Here is a 23,916-nt window from a genome sequence, read left to right as displayed (position 1 = left end):
ATAAAAGTGATTAGATGTAAGTATTTCAGAATTCCCGTCCCACCAAAAACAAAGGAACTTCAATTTAAACATATCAATTATACCAATGACTTTTGGTGACAAAATTTTAATTGGATGTAGGGAACTGTGTTTTTGTGAAAGTAAAATTGAAGATTTAGACCACATTTTGTTTTGGTGTGAGTCTGTACAAAGGTTTTGGCTTGAGTTTCATCAATGGGCTTGTTCAAAAGGGTTACTCTTTCTTACTCTGTCTGTCTCTGATGCTAAATTTGGCTTTTTTTCACAATGGTAATTTTTTTTTATTATGAATATTTTGTTGGCAAAACAATTTATATACACAAATGCCACTTCTTTAAAACAAAATAAAACATTCTTCATTGGAAAATTGATCTGAAATCCTATAACATTTCGTAAATACTTAATACCAAGAATGCCGTGAAACTGGCTTCATTTATTGAAAGGCGTTTTCTGTAAGATGTTTGCTCTGGCTGTATACTCTGGATATAAGTTGCACTTGCCCTGTAATGTGTTTTTCTGGTTTTCGTGGATGCTTTATTTTGTTTTTGTCTGTTTGTAGTTGTTTATAGATGCTAAGGGATGTTATTATACCTATTTTGTTTGTGTTTGAATAAATGTTTGATTTTTATTTTTTGCAGATAAAGTCTGCCTGCCCAAATTCTCCACGGCTTATGTGGTCCACGGAGGCAGAGCTTCCAGGGCAGCGAAGCACCCAGCTTCCGAACTGGCCTGCGAATTTGGACACGGCGACCGACCGCCTCGCATGTGGGGACACGCAGACAATCTAAAAATCCTATTGTTACAACATACAATGTTTTAGAGGATCAATTGCTTGGTGGTTTGTGAAGGCACTCAATAGGAAATTACATGATCACGACAATGTCGTTCATTTCCAAATATTTGGCAATTATTTAATGAGCGACTTTGTCTGAAGAGACTGTTATCGGGCTCTTGGGGAAGTCCATTACATTAATTCACGGGAAGATGTGCCACATCCAATACGGCTAATACGATGGCGTATTCCAGCAACTGGCCAACACGCTTAAGAAGTTATCTAGTAGATGAGTATGTCTGCACGTTACGACATTGACGTGATTTCCTGATTTCATGTGATTTCCTATTTTATGCCTTCGAACCAACCAAGCAAGCAATTGGACCTCTGCAAAATGTCGCTATCAGTATATTAAGCCGTTAATTATTGCCGGTAATATTTTGATTTGTTTATTATTGTTTATTATTCTTCCACCAAACAGTATTTTGACGTATGTGAAATATATACTGGATCTTGTCAGATCAACTAGTTATGGAGTTTCCTTGAATAGTACGTTTTTAAATGCAGTGATTTTACGAGCACCAACCCAGGGTGTGAAGGTCCCCATGACAAATATACTCTGCATGGATGGTTTTCCATTGAAGGTAGCTCCGATGTCATATTTCATTTATTCACTGATATTTCACTCCACTTGACGTAAACTTGTAATGAACATTTTGTTTCTAACGTGTCATATTATATATTATATTCGCTAAGTTTAACTAAGCATAAGCTTACGAGTTTTTTTTAATAGTATTAATTATTCTTATTTTCTTTTTTTGTTGAGAGGTACATTGGGTCGTCGTCCAAGCAGTCTAAAATTTACTTGTAAATGTACATAACATAATGTGGTTTTATGGTTTACCTCAACAACACTGTCATTCTCCCAACTGTTGAATCCCTTCAGAGAGTATATCAAGCACTGGAAAGGCCACCGCCCCGACATGATTTTTGTCTTTTGGACGTTCACGTCACTTCCCCATCTTCTCCCAGGTGTGTACTGTACATTGTTTTTTTAGTTTTGCATTTTAAATGTTTTAGTTTTTGTGTGACATGAGGTAAAACAGTAACACGCTCTCGATATTCAGAGCCACGACAAGCAGCACTGTGACACCTAGATTAGTTCTGTAACAAACAAATTATGGGGGTGTTGTGGGGAGCTGATTACGCTTTTAACATTTCCATCTACAGTAGCTCCAACATTTAATGTCTACAGCCTATGAAATATCACATTAGTCTTGTAATTTGTAACAATAAATACACAATAAATTACACAATAATTTATTATTATTATTATTATTTTTCAGCTTTGAGTGAACTTCCCCAACCAGTCAACGTGGCAATCACCTCCACTAATTTCCTTCATACGTTAACATGGGAACATGGACCAGGCACACCTGCGGATATTTATTACCAAATCTGTATCAGTACAAATATGTGAGTTTCTTCATTGTTTATTTTAATGTAATATTTTAGTTCAATGACATGAATCACAGATCTATTCGAGCTTCAAGGGTATTAAGCACTGTACAGTGAGTGGTACCTTGATGTATAACTGCAACCAGTCTTTCAAAACATTAGATAGCATTAGTTCACGAGCTCAAACTGTTGACAATAGGGCTCTGCAATATGATTGAAAAGTATGTGATGATTTAAATATTTTATATCTGTCTATCAATATATATTGAATCTTTTTACTCTTTAAAATAAGGACCGCCAAATTTAGGTAATTTCATTTTAAAACATAATAATTAACCTCATAAAAGAGGGCAGCACAACTATGAAAATGTCAAATTAACTTGACAATTCAAAGATTAAATAAACATCTTTTTACACAAAATATGCTTAGTGTATGGCTGGGCAAATCACATTGTACATATTTCATAATAGTCTTGATAATTATTGATTTTTTTGAAATCTATTTAAAATAAAAAAACAATTAAAAAAGATAAATTAAAAACAAATCAATTGATTAAAGATTAATTAATTGATCTTAAATAAAACAGCCATAAAAAAAAAACCTATTCAAAATAGTAGGTGGTAGTAAGATCTTTTGGTGTTCCATATTTCCTCTTGGGTGTGCTTGTAGTTATGGCATGAATGTAATGTCATGCTGTAGCCTCTTCCTACAACACGCTAAATTTCAGGGTCAGGGTTTGCTTCTGAATTTTATTTTTATAATTGAGCACTCCAAATTGCCCCTAGGTGTGAGTGCGAGTGCGGATGGTTGTTCGTCTCTGTGTGCCCTGCGATTCATGGTTGTTCGTCTCTGTGTGCCCTGCGATTGGCTGGCAACCAGTTCAGGGTGTCCCCCGCCTGCTGCCCGATGACGGCTGGGATAGGCTCCAGCACGCCCGCAACCCCCGTGGGGACAAAGCGGTTCAGAAAATGAATGAATGAATGAATATTGAGTGCAATTTCTATTGATATTGTACTAGGTATCTGTTGCGATTTATATTGATATGTAATTATTGCTCAATCAATGTTGACGTGATTGCGATTGATCTAGGGATGAGAATCTTCCGCGGATCCGCTGATTTCCGTGTTTTTTTTCTGTCGAAAGTATTTTCGTGAATCGTGTAAATCCATTGAGAAAATTATTTTTTATATATGGGGGAGCAACGTTAGCCTCTGCGACTCACGAGCATTCCCCCATCCGCTGCGATGGCATATATATTTTGATATATATATATATATCCCCCCCGCTAATTTTACGCGCTTTTTCACATTTGCCTTTCTCATCCTTGTTGATCGTACAATATTTAAAGTAAGTCCTAAGTATGAGCACATGTTCCATTCGTTTGCTTTTGCATATCTGGGGACAGGCCGCTATTAATTCATTAATTTAGTGTTTTATCAAATTTATTTCTTTATAAACAGATTCTTTTGTTCAGACAATACATATTTTAGGTTACCTGCTGACAGTTCCAACTGCTACTCCAGTCTTCAGAGCCATCATCCGACGTGCTGCTGACGTGTCATCTATCCATTAGCTGGCTTGGCAGACCTGTCAATTTTACATGAAGTCGAAACTGTCAGCAGGTCCATCCATCCATCTTCTTCCGCTTATCCGGGGTCAGGTCGCGGGGGCAGCAGCTTTAGGAGGGACTCCCAGACCTCCCTCTCCCCAGCCACTTCATCCAGCTCATCCCGGGGGATCCCAAGGCGTTCCTAGGCCAGCCGAGAGACCTAGTCTCTCCAGCGCGTCCTGGGTCGTCCCCGGGGTCTCCTACCGGTGGGACATGCCCGGAACACCTCCCCAGAGAGGCGTCCAGGAGGCATCCTGATGAGATGCCCGAGCCACCTCATCTGGCTCCTCTCAATGTGGAGGAGCAGCGGCTCTACTCCGAGTCTCTCCCGGATGACCGAGCTTCTCACCCTATCTCTAAGGGAGAGCCCGTACACCCTGCGGAGGAAACTCATTTCGGCCGCTTTTATCCTGGATCTCGTTCTTTCGGTCACGACCCATAGCTCGTGACCATAGGTGAGGGTGGGAGCGTAGATCGACCGGTAAATCGAGAGCTTTGCCATTTGGCTTAGCTCTCTCTTCACCACGACGGACCGGTACAGAGTCCGCATTACTGCCGACGCTGCACCGATCCGCCTGTCATTCTCGCGCTCCATCCTGCCCTCACTCGTGAACAAGACCCTAAGATACTTGAACTCCTCCACTTGGGGCATGATCTCATCCCCGATCCGGAGAGGGCATTCCACCCTTTTCCGACCGAGGACCATGGAGTCGGATTTGGAGGTGCTGACCCTCATCCCGAGCGCTTCACACTCGGCTGCGAACCGCTCCAGTGAGAGCTGGAAATCACGGCCTGAAAAAGCCAACAGCACCACGTCATCTGCAAAAAGCAGTGACGAGATGCTGAGGTCCCCAAACCAGACCCCCTCAACGCCTCGGCTGCGCCTAGAAATTCTGTCCATAAAAATTCTGAACAGAATCGGGAACAAAGGGCAGCCTTGGCGGAGTCCAACCCTCACTGGGAACGAATCCGACTTACTGCCGGAAATGCGGACCAAACTCTGGCATCGGTGATACAGGGACCGAACCGCCCTTATTAGTTGGCTCGGCACCCCGTACTCCCGGAGCACCCTCCAGAGAACCTCCCGAGGGACACGGTCGAACGCCTTCTCCAAGTCCACAAAACACATGTGGACTGGTTGGGCGAACTCCCATGCACCCTCGAGGATCCTGCCGAGGGTGTAGAGCTGGTCCACTGTTCCACGGCCAGGACGAAAGCCACACTGCTCCTCCTGAATCTGAGGCTCGACCTCCCGACGGATCCTCCTCTCCAGCACCCCTGAATAGACCTTACCAGGGAGGCTGAGGAGTGTGATTCCCCTGTAATTGGAACACACCCTTTGGTCCCCCTTCTTAAAGAGGGGAACCACCACTCCAGTCTGCCAATCCAGAGGCACCGTCCCCAAAGTCCACGCAATGCTGTAGAAGCGTGTCAGCCATGACAGCCCCACAACATCCAGAGCCTTTAAAAACTCTGGGCGGATCTCACCCACCCCCGGGGCCTTGCCCCCGAGGAGTTTTTTAACTACCTCAGTGACTTCGACCCCAGAGATTGGAGAGTCCACCTCAGAGTCCTCAGGCCCTGCTTCCACAATGGAAGGCGTGTCGGTGGAATTGAGGTATTCGAAGTATTCCCCCCACCGACTCACGACATCCCGAGTCGAGGTCAGCAGCACACCATCTCCACTGTAAACAGTGTTGACCGTGCAGTGCTTCCCCCTCCTGAGACGCCGGATGGTGGACGAGAATTGCCTCGAAGCCGTCCGTAAGTCATTCTCCATGGCCTCGCCAAACTCCTCCCACGCCCGGGTTTTTGCCTCAGCAACCGCCGAAGCCGCGTTCTGCTTGGCCATCCGGTACCTGTCAGCTGCCTCCGGAGTCCCGCAGGCCAAAACGGCCCTATAGGACTCCTTCTTCACCTTGACGCCATCCCTTACCACCGGCGTCCACCAGCGGGTTCAGGGATTGCCGCCACGACAGGCACCAACAACCTTACGGCCACAGCTCCGGTCGGCTGCCTCAACAATGGAGGCGCGGAACATGGTCCACTCGGACTCAATGTCCCCCGCCTCCCCCGGGACGTGGGAAAAGCTCTGCCGGAGGTGGGAGTTGAAGCTCTTCCTGACAGGGGATTCTGCCAGACGTTCCCAGCAGACCCTCACAGAGCGTTTGGGTCTGCCAGGTCGGACCGGCATCTTCCCCCACCATCGGAGCCAACCCACCACCAGGTTGTGATCAGTTGACAGCTCCGCCCCTCTCTTCACCCGAGTGTCCAAAACATGCGGCCGCAAATCCGATGACACAACTACAAGGTCGATCAACGAACTGCGGCCTAGGGTGTCCTGGTGCCAAGTGCACACATGGACACCCTTATGCTTGAACATGGTGTTCATTATAGAAAATCCATGTCGAGCACAGAAGTCCAATAATAGAACACCGCTCGGGTTCAGATCGGGGGGGCCGTTCCTCCCAATCACGCCCTTCCAGGTCTCACTGTCATTGCCCACGTGAGCATTGAAGTCACCCAGTAGAATGATGGAGTCCCTAGAAGGAGTGTTCTCCAGCACTTCCTCCAGGGACTCTAAGAAGGGTGGGTACTCTGAGCTGCCGTTTGGTGCATAGACACAAACAACAGTCAGGACCCGTCCCCCCACCCGAAGGCGGAGGGAGGCTACCCTCTCGCTCACCGGGGTGAACCCCAATGTGCAGGCGCCCAGCCGGGGGGCAATAAGTATGCCAACACCTGCTCGATGCCTCTCACCGTGGGCAACTCCAGAGTGTAAGAGAGTCCAGCCCCTCTCAAGAGGGCTTTTACCAGAGCCCAAACTATGTGTGGAGGCAAGTCTGACTATGTCTAGTCGGAACCTTTCTGCCTCACACACCAGCTCGGGCTCCTTTCCAGCCAGAGAGGTGACATTCCATGTCCCTAGAGCCAGCCTCTGCAGCCGGGGATCGGACCGCCAAGGTCCCCGCCTTTGGTCGCCGCCCAGCTCACTATGCACCCAACCCCTTTGGCCCCTCCTATAGGTGGTGAGCTCATTGGAAGGGGGACCCACGTTTTCTTTTCGGGCTATGCCCGACCGGACCCCATGAGCGAAGGCCCGGCCACCAGGCGCTCGCCTTTGAGCCCCACCTCCAGGCCTGGCTCCAGAGAGGGGCCCCGGTGACCCGCGTCCGGGCGAGGGAAAACGACATCCATATATTTTATTCATCATAAGGGGTCTTCTGAGCCGTGCTTTGTCTGACCCCTCACCTAGGACCCTTCTGCCATGGGTGACCCTACCAGGGGCATAAAGCCCCAGACAACATGGCTCCTAGGATCATAGGGGCACGCAAACCCCTCCACCACGATAAGGTGACGACTCATGGAGGGGACTGTTAGCAGGTAACATCTAAAATTGTTATTGCCTGAACAAAATAATCTGTTTATCGTATTATGAAGAAATGGTGAATATCATCAAAATAATTTTATTTCTTGTTGATTTGTATATTTTTATCACCAAACCTTGCACCAAACCAGACCCTCAACGGCATCTTAAAGTGTACCTCTGGTAATCCCACATTGAGGTATTGATGGAGAAAGGGTTAGGGTTGTGAAGTGTACTACAATACTTGGTGTTATAATTTCTTTGTCTTGTCTTGTATTTGCCAAATTAACCCCCCTTTCTGTCGTTTAACACACGGCGCCATGAATTTGTATACACAGAGCCATGAGTCTCTATTTTTCCAAAACTAGAAGCTGTTTGGCTTCCCTTAAAGATTGCTTGCATTCCTATGTTTTGATCCTGTAGGGGAACTGCCTGGGTCCCAGTGGCTGCCTGTCAGCATGTCCAGTACCCATTGGTTTGCAACATGACAGAAGCCTTCTCTGACCCATGGCAGTTCTACATAACCCAGGTTACAGCCAAGCTGCGAGCTCAGGCCTCTCGGCCATTGACGCACCCTGGATTCCAGCCTGTCAAAGACAGTGAGTGACACTTTATTTTTGTTTACTTATTTAATTATGTAATTATTATTTAATTATTTATTTTAATTAAATTAACTTAGTATGTGTTAACTTTTATGGCCTAAAGCGTTGGGCAAAATACGTCTCTAAAACCTAAGGCTCTATTACTTATTTTGACTTGTATTTTTTGGGACTGAAATGCACACAGATTTGCACAGATTTTCTTGGAAATTCAACGCCTAATAAATAATTGATGTCTGAGTCCCTGTAGCAGATAGAAGGATAATTCCCAAAAATTTGAGAGCTCACTTTCTGGCTTTCATGTAAAAAAATTTTTTTTTCTATTACTGTATTTTTCGGACTATAAATCGCGTTTTTTTTTTTATAGTTAGGTTGGGGGGGGGCGACTTATACTCAGGAGCGACTCCCGTACATGTGAAATTTTTCAAAAATGTCTACTTGACACATTACTTACTTGCAAGTATAGTTGATCACTTCACATGTTATTTTCACTTTAGACCGCATGAGGGTGCACTATGGCTGTGGAATAATTGGAGCCTCACTGACAATGAGTTCCATTCACTGACTTCCGGAGTCGGGAGATTTAATGATTTGGAGTGACACAGATGATTCGATAAACTTGTTATTTATGTTATAGTTATTTGACATATCGTTTATTTAGAGTAGCAACGTGTATGTTGTTAGACTTCAGTAGTTTCCAATTGTCTAGGGAGGCCGTGAAGGCAGCAGGGAGGGGGGAAGGGGCGGGAAGAGCGATCCAGGGCGCTTGCGTGTGTTGGCTCATATGTTGAGCTCTTCCATCCATCCATTTTCTGAACCGCTTAGTCCCCACGGGGGTCGCGGGCGTGCTGGAGCCTATCCCAGCCGTCATCGGGCAGTAGGCGGGGACACCCTGAATTGGTTGCCAACCAATCGCAGGGCACACAGAGACGAACAACCATTCGCACTCACACCTGTGGACAATTTGGAGTGCTCAATCGGCCTATCAAGCATGTTTTTGGGATGTGGGAGGAAACCGGAGTGCCCGGAGAAAACCCACGCGGACATGGGGAGAACATGCAAACTCCACACAGGGAGGGCCGGAGGATGTTGAGCTCTTGATTTGTGAAATAAAGAGCCGGTTACCAAACCCACGTCTTGCCTGGTACTTTGGTAAAGATACAATATAGTTATATACTAGATCTGTGGAATAATTGGGGCCGCAACTGACGACGACGCTGACGTCAGCGTCACACATAGGTCGACAGCTGTTTTTTTTTTTTGGGACACAGAGGATGAATATTCCGGTGGATTTAATGATTTGGAGTGAGACGAATGGTTCGTTAAAATTCTTGGCTATATTACATTTATTTGATGTACGTATCTAGTCTGATGTCAGCAGCCCATGTAATTCCGGCGTCAACAGCTGTGTATTTTTCTTCTTTTTTTTGACACAGGATCAATATTCCGATGGATTTAATGATTTAGACTCTAAATTTTAGAGTGTCATGGATCGTTTGTTAAAATTGTTCGTTATATTACATTTATATGATATATTTAGTCTGACGCCAGCGGCGCACGTAGTTTTTCCGGCGTCAGCAGTTGTGTGTGTGTGTGTGTGTGTGTGTGTGTGTGTTTGTGTATGTGTGCATATGTGTGTGTGTGTGTCAAAGTCAAAGTCCGCTTTATTGTCAATTTCTTCACGTTAAGACACACGAAGAGATCGAAATTACGTTTCCCACCGTCCCACGGTGACTAGACACAGTACACAACACTTACAATCAAATAGCACAAAAAGTAAAAATGAACAGACAAGAGCAATGAATAAGTAATAAGCAAATAACCCAAATAAATAAACAATAAATAAATAAATAGACAAATAAGAGCAGCAAAATGGAGCAAGCGTGCTAATAGCAGACAGCCAGACCATAGCGCAAGAGAACAGGACGTTATGCAGCCGAGGGGGGAGGGAATTCAGGACCCTGACAGCTTGGAGTATGAAGCTGTTTTTGAGTCTGGTGGTGCGGGAGCGCAGGCATCTGTACCTCTTCCCAGAGGGCAGAAGTTCAAACAAAGAGTGAGCACACAATCGTGGTCGCCTTGCGGGTGAGACGGGAGGCGTAAATGTCCTTCAGGGAGGGGAGTGGAGCCTGGATGATCTTACTAGCAGTGTTCACTATGCGCTGCAGGGCCTTCATGTTGTACTCAGAGCAGCCACCACCCCAGCACGCGGTTGCTGCTGTATGTCGCAGTGCAGTCATGCATCAGGAGGGTGAAGAGCAGCGGACTGAGCATGCAGCCTTGAGGGGCCCCCGTGCTCAGCGTGATGCTGCCGGAGACATTGTCCCCCACACGTACTACTTGAGGCCTCTGACAGAGGAAGTCCAGTAGCCAGTTGCAAAGGGAGGTACTGAGGCCCAGCTTGTCGAGTTTGCAAATGAGACGCTGTGGAACAATGGTGTTGAATGCAGAACTGAAGTCCACAAACAGCAATCTCACATACGAGTCCCTGTTCTCCAGGTGGCTGAGGGCAGAGCAGATGGCATCCTCAGAGGACCGATTGGGTTGGAAGGCAAACTGGAAGGGGTCTGCGGTGGGGGAAAAACAGATCTGACGTGCGCCAAGACAAGCCGCTCAAAGCACTTCATGACGATGAGGGTCAGTGCCACAGGGCGGTAGTCATTGAAGCAGGAAGGAGCAGGAATTTTCGGCACAGGTATGACGGTGGCAGCCTTGAAGCATGACGGGACGATGGCCTGCTGCAGGGAAATGTTAAAGATGTCCATGAAGACATCCATCAGCTCCTCAGCGCAGTCCTTCAGCGCCCATCCCGGGATGTTGTCCGGGCCCGCCGCCTTACGGGTGTTGATAGCAGCAAGCGTCCTCCTCACACTAACGGCAGAGAGGCACAGGGGCTGCTCGTCCAGAGGGGTAGGGGTCTTCAGCGGGCAAGTGTTGTTCTGAGCGTCAAAGCGAGCAAAGAAGCGGTTCAGTTCGTTGAGCAGAGGGACGTCTCCCTCACAGCTCTGCGGCGCGGGCTTGTAGTCCGTGATTGTCTGTATGCATCGCCACAGGCCCCCGAGCATCCCTGCTGTCTTTGAAGTGGGCAGTAATCTTGGAAGAGAACGCCTTTTTCGCATCCTTGATGCCCCGGGACAGTTTCGCCCTTGCTGATCTCACACCCGCTTCATCCCCAGCCCTGTAGGCTTTGTCTCTGGCCCTCAGCAGCCCGAGGACAGCCCCTGTCAGCCATGCCTTCCAGTCAGCCCGAGTGACGACGTACTTTGTGAGGGTCACATCATCAATTTACTTTGCGATGTACGAGGTCACAGAGTCAGCATACTCCTCAACGTCTGTCCGATTGTTGCAAGTGGCTGCCCGCTTAAACATTTCCCAGTCTGTAGTGCCAAAGCAGTCTCGAAGAGTTTCAGAGGCCCCCTCAGGCCACACTCTAACTCGTTTGCGAACCGGCCTGAAAGTTCTCACTCTCTGTCTGTACGCTGGCGTAAGCAGAACGGTGACGTGGTCAGAAAGTCTGATGTGGGGGGGGGGGGGGGGGGGGCGGCCTTGAAAGCTCCTTTATGTGCAGTGTAGACCAGGTCCAGGAAGCTGTCACCACGTGTTGGAAAATTAACATGCTGGTGAAGCTTCGGAAAGACAGACTTCAGGTCAGCATGATTAAAATCACCAGGGAAGATGATGAAACCGCCAGGGTGCGCCGTCTGCTGATCACTGACAGCCTGATACAGTTCACTAAGGGCCGTGATCCTGTCACTTTCAACGTTGGAAGGCGGGATGTAGACCGCGACTAGCAGAATCGCAGTAAACTCCCTTGGTAGGTAAAAAGGACGGCACTTAATCATCACAAACTCCGCCAGTGGCGAGCAGTGCCTGCACACAACTACAGAGTCCCGGCACCATTCGTCGCGGATGTAGATACAGATACCTCCTCCACGCGATTTTCCTCCTTTTACAATGGCCCGGTCCGCTCGATAGCACGCCAGCTGCTCCAGTTGCACAGCAGAGTCCGGAATGTTGAGATTCAGCCAAGTTTCAGTGAACACTAGCACACAGCAGTTACTCACTGCCCGGTTCGTGGATCTCAGCAGACGAATGTAATCCATTTTGTTGTCCAGCGACTGAACCTTCGCCAGAAGAATGGAAGGTACGGCCGGGCGAGTTGGGTTCGCCGCTAGCCTGGCCCAGACGCCTCCGCGCTTGCCCCTCTTCTGCCTCCTCGCACACCGCTTCCGACGCTGCCTATCCGGGGAAGGAGTAGCATACGAGTCCGGCGATGATTCAGGCCAGAGTAGTCCCACTGCCTTTAATGTCCCCGTATCAAAGTTCAAAACGCCACAAAACTCGCTCTTGCCGATGTTGAGCGGAACCTGCCTGCTGTACTTGTAGCACGACGCGGTAGGATCAGATAAACACATAAAACTGTCTGACAGACACTTATTAAACGAACAAAACACCGATCGGTTGGTGTGTGTGTGTGCTTTTTTTTTTTTTTTTTTTTTCTTTTTTTTACAAGTGACGCAAGACGAAGATTCCGATACATTTAAAGATCTGGAGTGACACGGATGATTCGATAAAATTGTTTATATTATTGTTATTTCATACATAATTTATATATTGTTATATGGGCCTGTGAAAAAATTTGAACTGCAACGCGCCACTAACGTCGGACTTGTTTACAAAAAGGAGGACGAAATCGATCGATGGCGTTAACTATTTGGAGTGACACAGATGGTTTGATAAACGTGTTATTTATGTTATAGTTATTTGAATAACTGTTAATGTTACATCAAGCCCGTTCTCAGCTTCTCGTTTGTGTTTATGTCACGTTACCGTATCGTTAGCCTGTTGTTGCTGGTTCATGTCTGTTTTTGGTGTTGGATTTTGTCAAATAAATTTCCCCCAAAATGCGACTTAAACTCCGGAGCTACTTATATATGTTTTTTTCCTCTATATTGTGGATTTTATGGCTGATGCGACTTGTATTACGGAGCAACTTTGAGTCAGAAAAATGCGGTACATTCAATTTCTAACGTTCAATACATTTAGATTTATATCATTCAATATAATTTAAAAAGATTCTACCTTTGGGAACAAGTGTGTCAGCCTCTATTAAAAATAGATCTCCATTCTGACTCAAAGCCTTAAAAATCTTCTTCCCTGTTGTCCAAATAAATATTTTTTAGCCACAAAACCCGATCTAATGGTTCCTCCGGTTCAAAGTCCTCAAGCACTTTGTCACATATTTTGAAATTCCTGCTATTACGATGCTTGAAACAAATCTACGGAAATTTGAGTAGCCCACGGCGTCATCATGTTTTAATTCTGATGCATTTCATTGGCTACAAGATCAATGAGTCAAGTAAGACAAAATGACACATCCGCATTCTCTGTCTTAGAGGTAGAAATGCATAACAGCGCTCCCGGCTCTCATGGTTCAAGCGAGGTAGTGCCTTCCCGGCTTAAATTGGTGAAACCAATTATGATCACCAGGGGGAAATTATTGACATTAAAGCATGTAAATAGTTGAGGACTGAAGTCTGCCAGTCAGTTAGACAATCAGTCACAGCACCAGTGGGCCATAAGGGGCCATCAAGGCCTTCTCTGCTGACCTCACATAACCCAAAATCAATCCATCCATCTGTCCATCCATCCATCCATTTTCTGTACCGCTTGTCCCCACGGGGGTTGCGGGCGTGCTGGAGCCTATCCCAGCAGTCATCGGGCAGTAGGCGGGGGACACCCTGAACCGGTTGCCAACCAATCGCACGGCACACAGAGACAAACAACCATTTGCACCCGCAATCACACCTAGGGGCAATTTGGAGTGCTCAATCTGCATGTTTTGTGGGAGTTTTGCATCTTCTCGTGAAGTATCTGTATAAGGTTCATGTTCATTACCTTCAACTTGGAGGTAGTTGTTGACATTGTTTTAGGTTCATAGGGACAACTCAAAATGTGTTTAATGCCCAAACACTGTTTTCCCTACACTAGTATTTCTTTTCATTGCTCTTTTCCCTACACTAGTATTTCTTTTCATTGCTTCTACACACTCCACACTTGTATTTTCTACAGACAATGTTTGTACAATGGCACGAGGGATGACCTTTACCTTCTTTCAGTTTGAGTTGTTTTCCCCCAAGGTCAAACCAAACAGTTATAATTTTTGTCTTTGTCGGTAAAACCCTAAACCTGAATCTAAAAATCAATGGATAAGGTCACTCTGGCGCATGACTGTGATGAGTTGCAATACTTTTTCTCACATGAAAAATTGATGTTCCCCCAAAAATTATGTTCTTATTTGTTGTGTATCCATCCATCCATCCATCCATCCATCCATCCATCCATCCATCCATCCATCCATCCATCCTCCCTCTATACCGCTTGGAGCCTTCACACACACGCACGCACGCACGCACGCACACACACACACACACACACACACAATCATATTTATATTATTTATACATTATTTTCTGTATGTCATTTATACTAATATAGTATTCACATGTTTGAAACAACTATTTAATGTTCCAATGATAACATGTCCACTTATATGGTTTAATATACATTTATTGATACACAAAAAATGTATGTACTGTATTTTCCACACTATTAGGCGCACTTAAAAACTAAAAATCTACTCCAAAAAAAACACCGTGCGCCTGTTAATGCGGAGTGCCTCATATATGGATCAAATGATGAATTTGTTGATCAATACTGGTAGTACACAACGCGCTGCCAAATGTTTCAGTACGTTTTAGTACGACTAGTAAATTACAAGGTCGCATCACTTCGCAGCATTATGGCACCAGTGGTCAGGGAGCGTCATAGCTGTTTTACCCGCAAGGCTATTTCATTTCAAAATAGGCTGTTCCGTTGATATTTTCAAGTACGTTTACGGATCAATATACAACGGAATCATAAATAAGCAGCACCAATGTGTTAAATCGCTCTTTAGTTGGTTCCGATCACTTTTATGGGAGAGGCTTTGAGAAACGTGATTGTTTACAGGAGGCTGCCATGACACTTTGCTGAGGCTCATGGGAATCTGCGAGCTGAGGCTCATGGGAGTTTGCGGTTAGATAATGCTATCATGATAGGTGCTATACCCACGAGGCTCTTTCATTTCAAAAGTATCTACTACATTAATGTTTTCGAGTAAATTTACGGATCGATATAGAAGGGAAACATAAGTAAATGTGAACTTTAGTCAGTCCCGATCACTTTTATACGAGTTAGTTTGAGAAACGCTATTGTTTACTGAGGGCTCATTGGTTATTGTGCAATTTTTGTGCATAAAGTTTGAGTTTGACTGGTTTATCACGATACAAATTAAATTAAAGCAAGTTTATGACCATAAAAAAATGAGTGGGGTTGCCCGACCAAGAAGCCAAAGCGTATCAGTGTCATACAGAAAGGGAGTTGAACTTTACCTCATCGAGTGGGTTGACATACCCTTTAGCACAGCACCATCTAGTGAATACATACCGCAACCCTAGTTAACCTCAGTTTGATGCAGTATAGTTTCTATTTTATGCGCCTTTTAATCCAGTGTGTCCTATATATGAAAATATTTCAAAAATGAAAAATTCAATGACGGTGCGCCATATAATCCAGTGTGCTTTATAGTGCGAAAAATAAGGTATGTTAAAAATGAGGGTGACACTCCTTTGCTGATTTTCACCTATCTCGGGTAGTCTTGCAACCAATTATCTGTGATAAACGAGGGATTACTGTACTTGTATTTTGTTTGTGAGACATTAAAATGAATATTAAAATAACATGAAGAGCTGAAACTGTGAAAAGTGTTACCCCCCCAAAAAAAGACAACCAGAAATTAGGAAGAGTGTAATTTTTTTTTTACAGAAGTGTTTGTTACGCTCAACTGGAGTGGTGAGCCAAAAGTGCCGAGGACCCAGGAGACAAGACACAGAGACTGAGGTTTCAGGGAAAAAATAAAATATTTATCTTTCTCACGAAAGGTGATCCAAAGGTGGATTTGAGGGAGGAGACACTGGATTGACGTGGAGGGAGCGCTGACCACCGAGGTTTAACGTCGAAGCCTCGAGCACCGTCTCTCAGGGGGTTTTGTAGACAGCCTCTGACGAGATGATCTGGAACAGCTTGTTTGATTGAGATGAGCCACACCTGTGCTGGGCTGACTGCAGCCAGCACAGGTGAGGCTGGTTTCAGGCTGAGGAGGAAGTGGATTGGCCTTTACCCTTATTTGGCATGCAGAAGAGGAACTGGGGATGAGTGGCACAACAGTGTTTATGATAAAACACACTGTTTCATCACACTGAAACATTCAAGTGTGTTACCCCCCCCCCCCAAAAAAAAGACTACCAGAAATTAGGAAGAGTGTAAATTTTTATTTTTTTTACAGAAGTGTTCATGATGAAACACACTGTTTTGCTTAATCAACCTTCATTTTATCTTTCGACTTTTTTTCTTGACCTCATTGGGTTAAGACAGGGGTGAGCAAACCTTTTGACTTGTGGGGCGAATTGGGTTCTAAATTTTGACCGGGGGGCCGAACCAGGAGCAGATGGATTTAGTGTTTGTGTGAAGTAATATAAACGACATTTAAAGGTCATTGCATAAAAGGTTTTGGCCTTTAGTAGGTAGTAAAGCATGGATATTCAAAAAAACAAATTTGAAAACAAATGCGTTTATTAAAAGCATTAAAAAATATTTCACCAAAAAACTACTATCACTGATTCTCATTAAATAAGACACCGTTATTATGAATAACAGTTTCCATCACACCCTCCGTGAGTCGTCACCTTATCGTGGTGGAGGGGTTTGGGTGCCCCTATGATCCTAGGAGCCATGTTGTCTGGGGCTTTATGCCCCTGGTAGGGTCACCCATGGCAAAAGGGTCCTAGGTGAGGGGCCAGACAAAGCACGGCTCAGAAGACCCCTTATGACGAGTAAAATAAATGGACCTAGTTTTCCCTCGCCCGGATGCAGGTCACTGGGGCCCCCCCTCTGGAGCCAGGCCTGGAGGTGGGGCTCAAAGGCGAGCGCCTGGTGGCCGAGCCTTGGCCCATGGGGGCCCGGCAGGGCATAGCCCAAAAAGAAAACATTGGTCCCCCTTCCCATGGGCTCACCACCTGTAGGAGGGGCCAAAGGGGTTGGGTGCAAAGTGAGCTGGGCGGCGGACAAAGGCGGCAACCTTGGCGGTCCGATCCCCGACTGCAGAATCCGGCTCTTGGGACACGGAATGTCACCTCTCTGGCTAGAAAGGAGCCTGAGCTAGTGTGTGAGGCAGAAAGGTTCCGACTAGACATAGTCGGACTTGCCTCCACACATAGTTTGGGCTCTGGTACAAGCCCTCTCGAGAGGGGCTGGACTCTCTTCCACTCTGGAGTTGCCCAAAGTGAGAAGTGTCAAGCAGGTGTGGGCATACTTTTTGCCCCTCAGCCGGGCGCCTGCACATTGGGGTTCACCCCAGTGAACGAGAGGGTAGCCTCCCTCCGTCTTCGGGTGGGGGGACAGGTCCTGACTGTTGTTTGTGTCTATGCACCAAACGGCAGTTCAGAGTACCCACCCTTCTTGGAGTCCCTGGAGGAAGTGCTGGAGAGTGCTCCTTCTGGGGACTCCATCAATCTACTGGGTGACTTCTATGCTCACGTGGGCAATGATAGTGAGACGTGGAAGGGCGTGATTGGGAGGAACGGTCCCCCGATCTGAACCCGAGCGGTGTGCTATTGTTGGACTTCTGTGCTCGACACGGATTTTCTATAATGAACACCAGGTTCAAGCATAAGGGTGTCCTTGATCGGAGGTCGACCTTTTGGCCGCGTGGTGCAGGGAACACAACCTTCTGATGAACGTCAACCAAGGAGATTGGCATTGACTTCAGGAAAGGTCACACCCACCACCTGCCGCTGACCGTCGACGGTGCTGCGATGGAGAGAGTGAGCAGCACCCGGTTCCTGGGGGTGCACATCAGTGAGGACCTCTCCTGGACCACCAACGCTGCGTCGCTGGCGAAGAAAGCTGAGCGCCGCCTGTACTTTCTGCGGAAACTCAGGCAAGCAAGGGCTCCTCCCGCCATCATGACCACATTCTACCGTGGCACCGTTGAGAGCGTCCTCTCCAGTTTTGTCGCTGTGTGGGGTGGTGGCTGCTCTGAGTACAACATGAAGGCCCTGCAGCGCATAGTGAACACTGCTAGTAAGATCATCCGGGGTCCACTCCCTGAAGGACATTTACGCCTCCCGTCTCACCCGCAAAGCGACCGCGATTGTGTGTGATGTGAGTCACCCCGCTCACTCTTTGTTTGCACTTCTGCCCTCTGGGAAGAGGTACAGATGCCTGCGCTCCCCCCTCCACCCTCGGCTGCATAACGTCCTGTTCTCTTGCGCTATGGTCTGGCTGTCTGCTATTAGCACGCTTGCTCCATTTTGCTGCTCTTATTTGTCTATTTATTTATTTATTTATTTATTGTTTATTTATTTGGGTTATTTGCTTATTACTTATTCATTGCTCTTGTCTGTTCATTTTTACTCCTTGTGCGATTTGATTGTTTGATTGATTGTTTGATTGTGTACTGTGTCTAGTCACCGTGAGACGGTGGGAAACGTAATTTTGATCTCTTTGTGTGTCTTAACATGTGAAGAAATTGACAATAAAGCGGACTTTGAGTTTGATGTGTGCACTTGGCATCAGAGTACCCTAGGCTGCAGTTCGATGATCGACTTTGTAGTTGTGTCATCAGATTTGCGGCCGCATGTTTAGGACACTCGGGTGAAGAGAGGGGCGGAGCTGTCAACTGATCATCACCTGGTGGTGGGTTGGCTCCAATGGCGGGGAAGATGCCGCTCCGACCCAAACGCTCTGTGAGGGTCTGCTGGGAACATCTGGCATAATCCCCTGTCAGGAAGAGCTTCAACTCCCACCTCTGGCAGAGCTTTTCCCACGTCCCGGGGGGAGGCGGGGGACATTGAGTCAGCGTGGACCATGTTCCGCGCCTCCATTGTTGAGGCAGCCGACTGGAGCTTTGGCTGTAAGGTCGTTGGTGCCTGTCATGGCGGCAATCCCCGAACCCGCTGGTGGACACCGGCGGGAACGGATGCCGTCAAGCTGAAGAAGGAGTCCTATCAGGGCGTTTTGGTCTGCGGGACTCCGGAGGCAGCTGACAGGTACCAATGGCCAAGCGGAACGCGGCTTCGGCAGTTGCTGGGGCAAAAACCCGGGCGTGGGAGGAATTTGGCGAGGCCATGGAAACTGACTTCTGGACGGCTTCGAGGAAATTCAGGTCCACCATCCGGCATCTCAGGAGGGGGAAGCAGTGCACAGTCAACACTGTTTACAGTGGAGATGGCGTGCTACTAACCTCGACTCGGGACGTCGTGAGTCGGTGGGGAGAATACTTTGAAGACCTCCTTAATTCCACCGACACGCCTTCCATTGTGGAACTAGGGCCTGGAGACTCTATGGCGGACTCTCCAATCTCTGGGGTCGAAGTCACTGAGGTAGTTAAAAACCCCTCGGTAGCCAGGCCCCGGGGGTGGATGAGATCTGCCCGGAGTTCTTAAAGGCTCTGGATGTGGGGCTGTCATGGCTGACACGCCTCTACAACATTGGGACATCGGGGACGGTGCCTCTAGATTGGCAGACTGGGGTGGTGGTTCCAGAGGGGGACCAGAGGGTGTGTTCCAATTACAGGGGAATCACACACCTCAGCCTCCCTGGTAAGGTTTATTCAGGGGTGCTGGAGAGGAGGATCCGTCGGGAGGTCGAACTTCAGATTCAAGAGGAGCAGTGTGGAAGGTGCTTCGGGGAAACGTGGTGCCGAGTCAACTGATAAGGGCGGTTTGGTTCCTGTATCACCGATGCCAGAGTTTGGTCCGCATTTCCGGCAGTAAGTTGGATTCATTCCCAGTGAGGGTTGGACTCCGCCAAGGCTGCCCTTTGTCACCGATTCTGTTCATAACTTTCATGGACAGAATTTCTAGGCGCAGCCAAGGCATTGAGGGGCTCCGGTTTGGGGACCTCAGCATCGCGTCTTTGCTTTTTGTAGATGATGTGGTGCTGTTGGCTTTTTCAGGCCGTGGTCTCCAGCTCTCACTGGAGCGGTTCGCAGCCGAGTGTGAAGCGGTCGGGATGAGGGTCAGCACCTCCAAATCCGAGTCCATGGTCCTCGGTCGGAAAAGGGTGGAATGCCCTCTCTGGATCGGGGATGAGATCCTGCCCCAAGCGGAGGAGTTCAAGTATCTTGCGGTCTTTTTCACGAATGAGGGCATGATGGAGCGCGAGATTGACAGGCGAATTAGTGCAGCGTCGGCAGTAATGCGGACTCTGTACCGGTCCGTCGTGGTGAAAAGAGAGCTGAGCCAAACGGCAAAGCTTTCGATTTACCCGTCGATCTATGCTCCTGCCCTCATCTATGGTCATGAGCTATGGGTCGTGACCGAAAAAACGAGATCCAGGATACAAGCGGCCGAAACGATTCTCCTCCGCAGGGTGTTCGGGCTCTCCCTTAGAGATAAGGTGAGAACCTCGGTCATCCGGGAGAGACTCGGAGTAGAGCCGCTGCTCCTCCACTTTGAGAGGAGCCAGATGAGTTGGCTCGGGCATCTCATCACGATGCCTCCTGGGCGCCTCCCTGGGGAGGTGTTCCGGGCATGTCCCACCGGTAGGAGAACCCAGGGACGACTCAGGGCGCGCTGGAGACACTATGTCTCTCAGCTGGGATGAGCTGGATGAAGTGGCTGGGGAGATGGAAGTCTAGGAGTCCCTCCTAAAGATGCTGCCACCGCGACCCGACCCCGGATAAGCGGAAGAAGATGGATGGATGGAGTTTCCATCACTTCAGAGCCTGCAGGTCAGATTTATGAAAGATATTTATCTTATGAGGCGAAATCACATCAAACGGCAAATACATCATGTTGAAGAATCACTGAAAGAATACGTCTAAATAAAGTAATGAAGAAATCAAAACGGCAACATGGTGACGGATATCTGAAAATCAGAGCAGAGCTTTAACTCACAAACACCTGGTGACAGAGGTGAGGAAAAGGGAAACACTTCCTTAAAGTTGGCCTTAAGAACTTTAAAAGTTCAGATTAATCGGAAACAGGTGGTGCAACAAAAACTTGCCTTTGTACTTGACTTTTGATCCGCAGTTTGTCGATGAGTAAGGTTCTCCTGAGTCTTCAAATTAGCTGTCAACTTCTCCGATGTAGCCACCCGTTCATGTGTTGACTGCTAGCATAGTTAGCATGTTTCGTAGCAAAGTGACGGCTAATATTGTACTCTTTGAATACTGCAACCATTTCTTGGGATATCAGACAAACCGGCATTGATCTGACTTCTGTTCACTCTTTTTTAAACACTTGGCACTCAGTGTCCACCATTCTTTTCCTTGGGTCACTCGTTTTAATAAAAGGATTCCAGGGGAAGGTTTGTGGGTGGCTTTAGAGTAAAACTGTCTGAAAGCTCAGCGCACGAATTACAAGAATGCTAACATCACAGCCCACATTCAAAATTCGGCACTGATAGAAATACAGTGGAGCCTAGGTTTTCCGACCACAATCTGTTCCAGAAGGCTGTTCGAGAAGTGAATTGTTTGAATTCCGAATCATGTTTCCCCATTACAAATAATGGGAAAAAAAATAATCTGTTCCAAGCAAAAAAAACGCCTTTGTTTCAGCATTTTTTCGTTTGCGCATTTTTGTCCGATCGCACAACTGCAGCGCACCGCCGAACGCGCAACCGTAGCGCGTCGCCGACTACGCAACTGCACCGCGCTGGTCGTATTATTGTGACAGAGCCGTCGCTGAAATTTAGAAAATATTTTTAAAGCCCTGATGTACTTTCCAAAATTTAAGTGGACCTCAGTGCGCAGGGAGCTTAATTTGGTCCGATCACGCAACCGCAGCGCGCCGGGCGCTCACTGTCGCATTGCTTTAGGAGCGTCTTTGTGTTTTAGGATGGATTTGCTTCCTTTGGAGGCATGATTAGAGTTGATGCAATCCTCAGTGTAACAAGTCAAGTCAAGTTTATTTGTATAGCCCTAAATCACAAGCAGTCTCAAAGGGCTTCACATAGACAATCAATTGACAATTATTCTCAAAGCATCCCCTGATCTTGGGCTCCCAAAAGGGCAAGGAAAAACTCAAAAAAAACCTACCAGGGGAAAAAGCAAGAATGTAATAACAACCCGAGTCAGTTGGCATGCGGGTCCTCTCGGCTCATCTCACGAGGTTCGACAACCTTTTTGTCCCACATCCGAAGCAAAAAAAATCTCGAATTTTTTGTTCAAATACCGATTTGTTCGAAAACCGGGACGTTCGAAAACCGAGGCTCCATTGTAGAGCGCGAAATGCGCCGGGTATGTACTACTGAGTACGTATATGCACTTGTGAGTGTGCAGACACGGCTTCCGGGAGTAAATGCGCGGGCGGGTGCTTCCCAATCTACTGGAAATTGCAGTCATTGCAGGGAAAATGACCAAAAACATTTTTAATAATTCAGGTTTGGCGGGCCGGATTATATGGCCCCGTGGGCCGGATGCGGCTCGCGGGCCGTAGTTTTTCCATGTCTGGGTTGAGATCAGGGGATGTAGTCAACTGTGTCACTAACATTTGTCTACTGTGTGCATGTGACAACCTTTGAGACTTTTCTGTGATTTCGGGCGATATAAATACATTTGATTTGGCTTCAACTTTTATGATTTAGCTCATCTGGACTTGCCTGCGGTGGCTGTGACTCCATGTCGAAAAAATCTGTGTGTGGATCTTCTGCCTCAAACGCAGCATCTATGGGAATTCTACAACTCACTCAGCTATGAACTCAGGATCGAGAACAGTGACGCAGGCAGAACTCCGGTAATGTTGAGAACTAACGTACACAAGTGTTAAGGAATCTACTTTTTACTTGTATGTTTCGCTTTCATGTGTTTGTAGGCTAGTTGCTTGGTGTGGGGCCACTTCCTATCTGCCGTACACTCTTAGCACTTCACTTGCACTCTAGATATTTAGAAATTACATAGCCACTCCCACCACAGTCCAATTGAACTGCTGGGGCAGGTACTCTTGTCCTGCTCTCTTTCCCGCCTGTCCTATTCCAAAACTGTAATTTGTTTTTCTTTGCAGAGCAGTTCGTGAATGAACAACCTATTTAGGAGCAACTTTCTAACTTTGTGGAGCAATTTTTTAAACAATAAAATTGCGACAAGAAATAAACATTTTTTTTACGCCGGGAATAAACCGTTTCTATTCCTTAAATTTTCTTCTCTAGAAGCAAAGCTAAATTGATTAAAAAAAAATCTTATGTAATTTAATTTTACAAAATAAAATGTATGCCTTTATTTACTCTTTGCAGACAGAGAGAACAAAAAATCTTACAAATAAAACAAAACAAAAACTGCATCCAGATAACTTTTGTCGAGTTAAGACTGGCACTGAGAACAAAAATGTTTTTAATCAGCTGACTTCTTTTTCTGCTGTCCCTCATTTTCTTCACTATTCTTTGATTACATAGCCTTTGTACAGTCAGTGACAAATTTGAAAATCTGAAAATTTGTATTTGACAATTAGTAATTTTGCTGCCTCTTTGAAATGAACATGTAAACGGTTCCCAAAACACTTCACTACTACTACTACAGTACTACCACAATGGATGTTTGATTCTCTGTTTTACTAGTCAGTGCATGATAATGAGGTTGATGCGAATACATGCAAAAGTGTGTGTATGTACACACACAGGCACACGTCTCTACTCACAAAAATGCTTAAACAAATATCTTAATTTTATTTTAAGTTAGAAATTAGGTTAGAGAGGTCAAAGGTGCAAAATAGTGCATATCCAGTGTAGCCTAAATGAACAAATAAATAAAAAAAATCAAGTAATCCAAGACTGCTAACCATGACAGTTTAGTGCACTGGCTTGGTGCCCATCCCTAACAGTTTTACATTCATGTGGGTGAAAGCTTTTATTTTCCTTCCACGAATCATGTACTGTACTGTATCTATGTGGTCTATGCTGGTGGGGACAGTTTTTTCAGGAACCCGAATCTCTGAAGGAAACTGTTCTGAAGAACCTTGGTCCCGGGAACTACTGCATCTCAGTTCGATTTTC

At 46.5% G+C, this 23,916-nt stretch overlaps 1 protein-coding gene and 1 pseudogene across 1 annotated transcript; both read left to right on the top strand.

Moving 5' to 3' along the window:
- LOC147050575 (uncharacterized) overlaps positions 1-23,916 on the top strand; it is a 131,849-nt pseudogene that overhangs the window by 103,059 nt on the left and 4,874 nt on the right.
- LOC147050576 (interferon alpha/beta receptor 2-like) lies at positions 972-23,916 on the top strand. Its single transcript, XM_085920054.1, has 6 exons — positions 972-1,434; positions 1,737-1,822; positions 2,137-2,266; positions 7,649-7,824; positions 22,516-22,664; positions 22,743-23,916. The coding sequence occupies exons 2-6, from the start codon at positions 1,774-1,776 to the stop codon at positions 22,788-22,790; spliced, it is 552 nt and encodes a 183-aa protein (XP_085776180.1). The 5' UTR covers positions 972-1,434; positions 1,737-1,773; the 3' UTR covers positions 22,791-23,916.

Source organism: Syngnathus leptorhynchus, chromosome 9, assembly GCF_054491065.1.
Source record: "Syngnathus leptorhynchus isolate UIUO chromosome 9, UIUO_Slep, whole genome shotgun sequence".
Classification (NCBI taxonomy): Eukaryota; Metazoa; Chordata; class Actinopteri; order Syngnathiformes; family Syngnathidae; genus Syngnathus; species Syngnathus leptorhynchus.
This window is presented reverse-complemented; position numbering and strand designations above follow the sequence as displayed.

What these genes read in the sequence shown, in the direction of transcription:
- LOC147050576 (XM_085920054.1), top strand. Translation starts at nt 1,774, where the DNA reads ATGATTTTTGTCTTTTGGACGTTCACGTCACTTCCCCATCTTCTCCCA. An exon ending in ATCTGTATCAGTACAAATAT is followed by an intron (nt 2,267 to 7,648) that starts GTGAGTTTCTTC and finishes TTGATCCTGTAG; the next exon opens with GGGAACTGCCTGGGTCCCAG. An exon ending in GTGACGCAGGCAGAACTCCG is followed by an intron (nt 22,665 to 22,742) that starts GTAATGTTGAGA and finishes ATGTGTTTGTAG; the next exon opens with GCTAGTTGCTTGGTGTGGGG.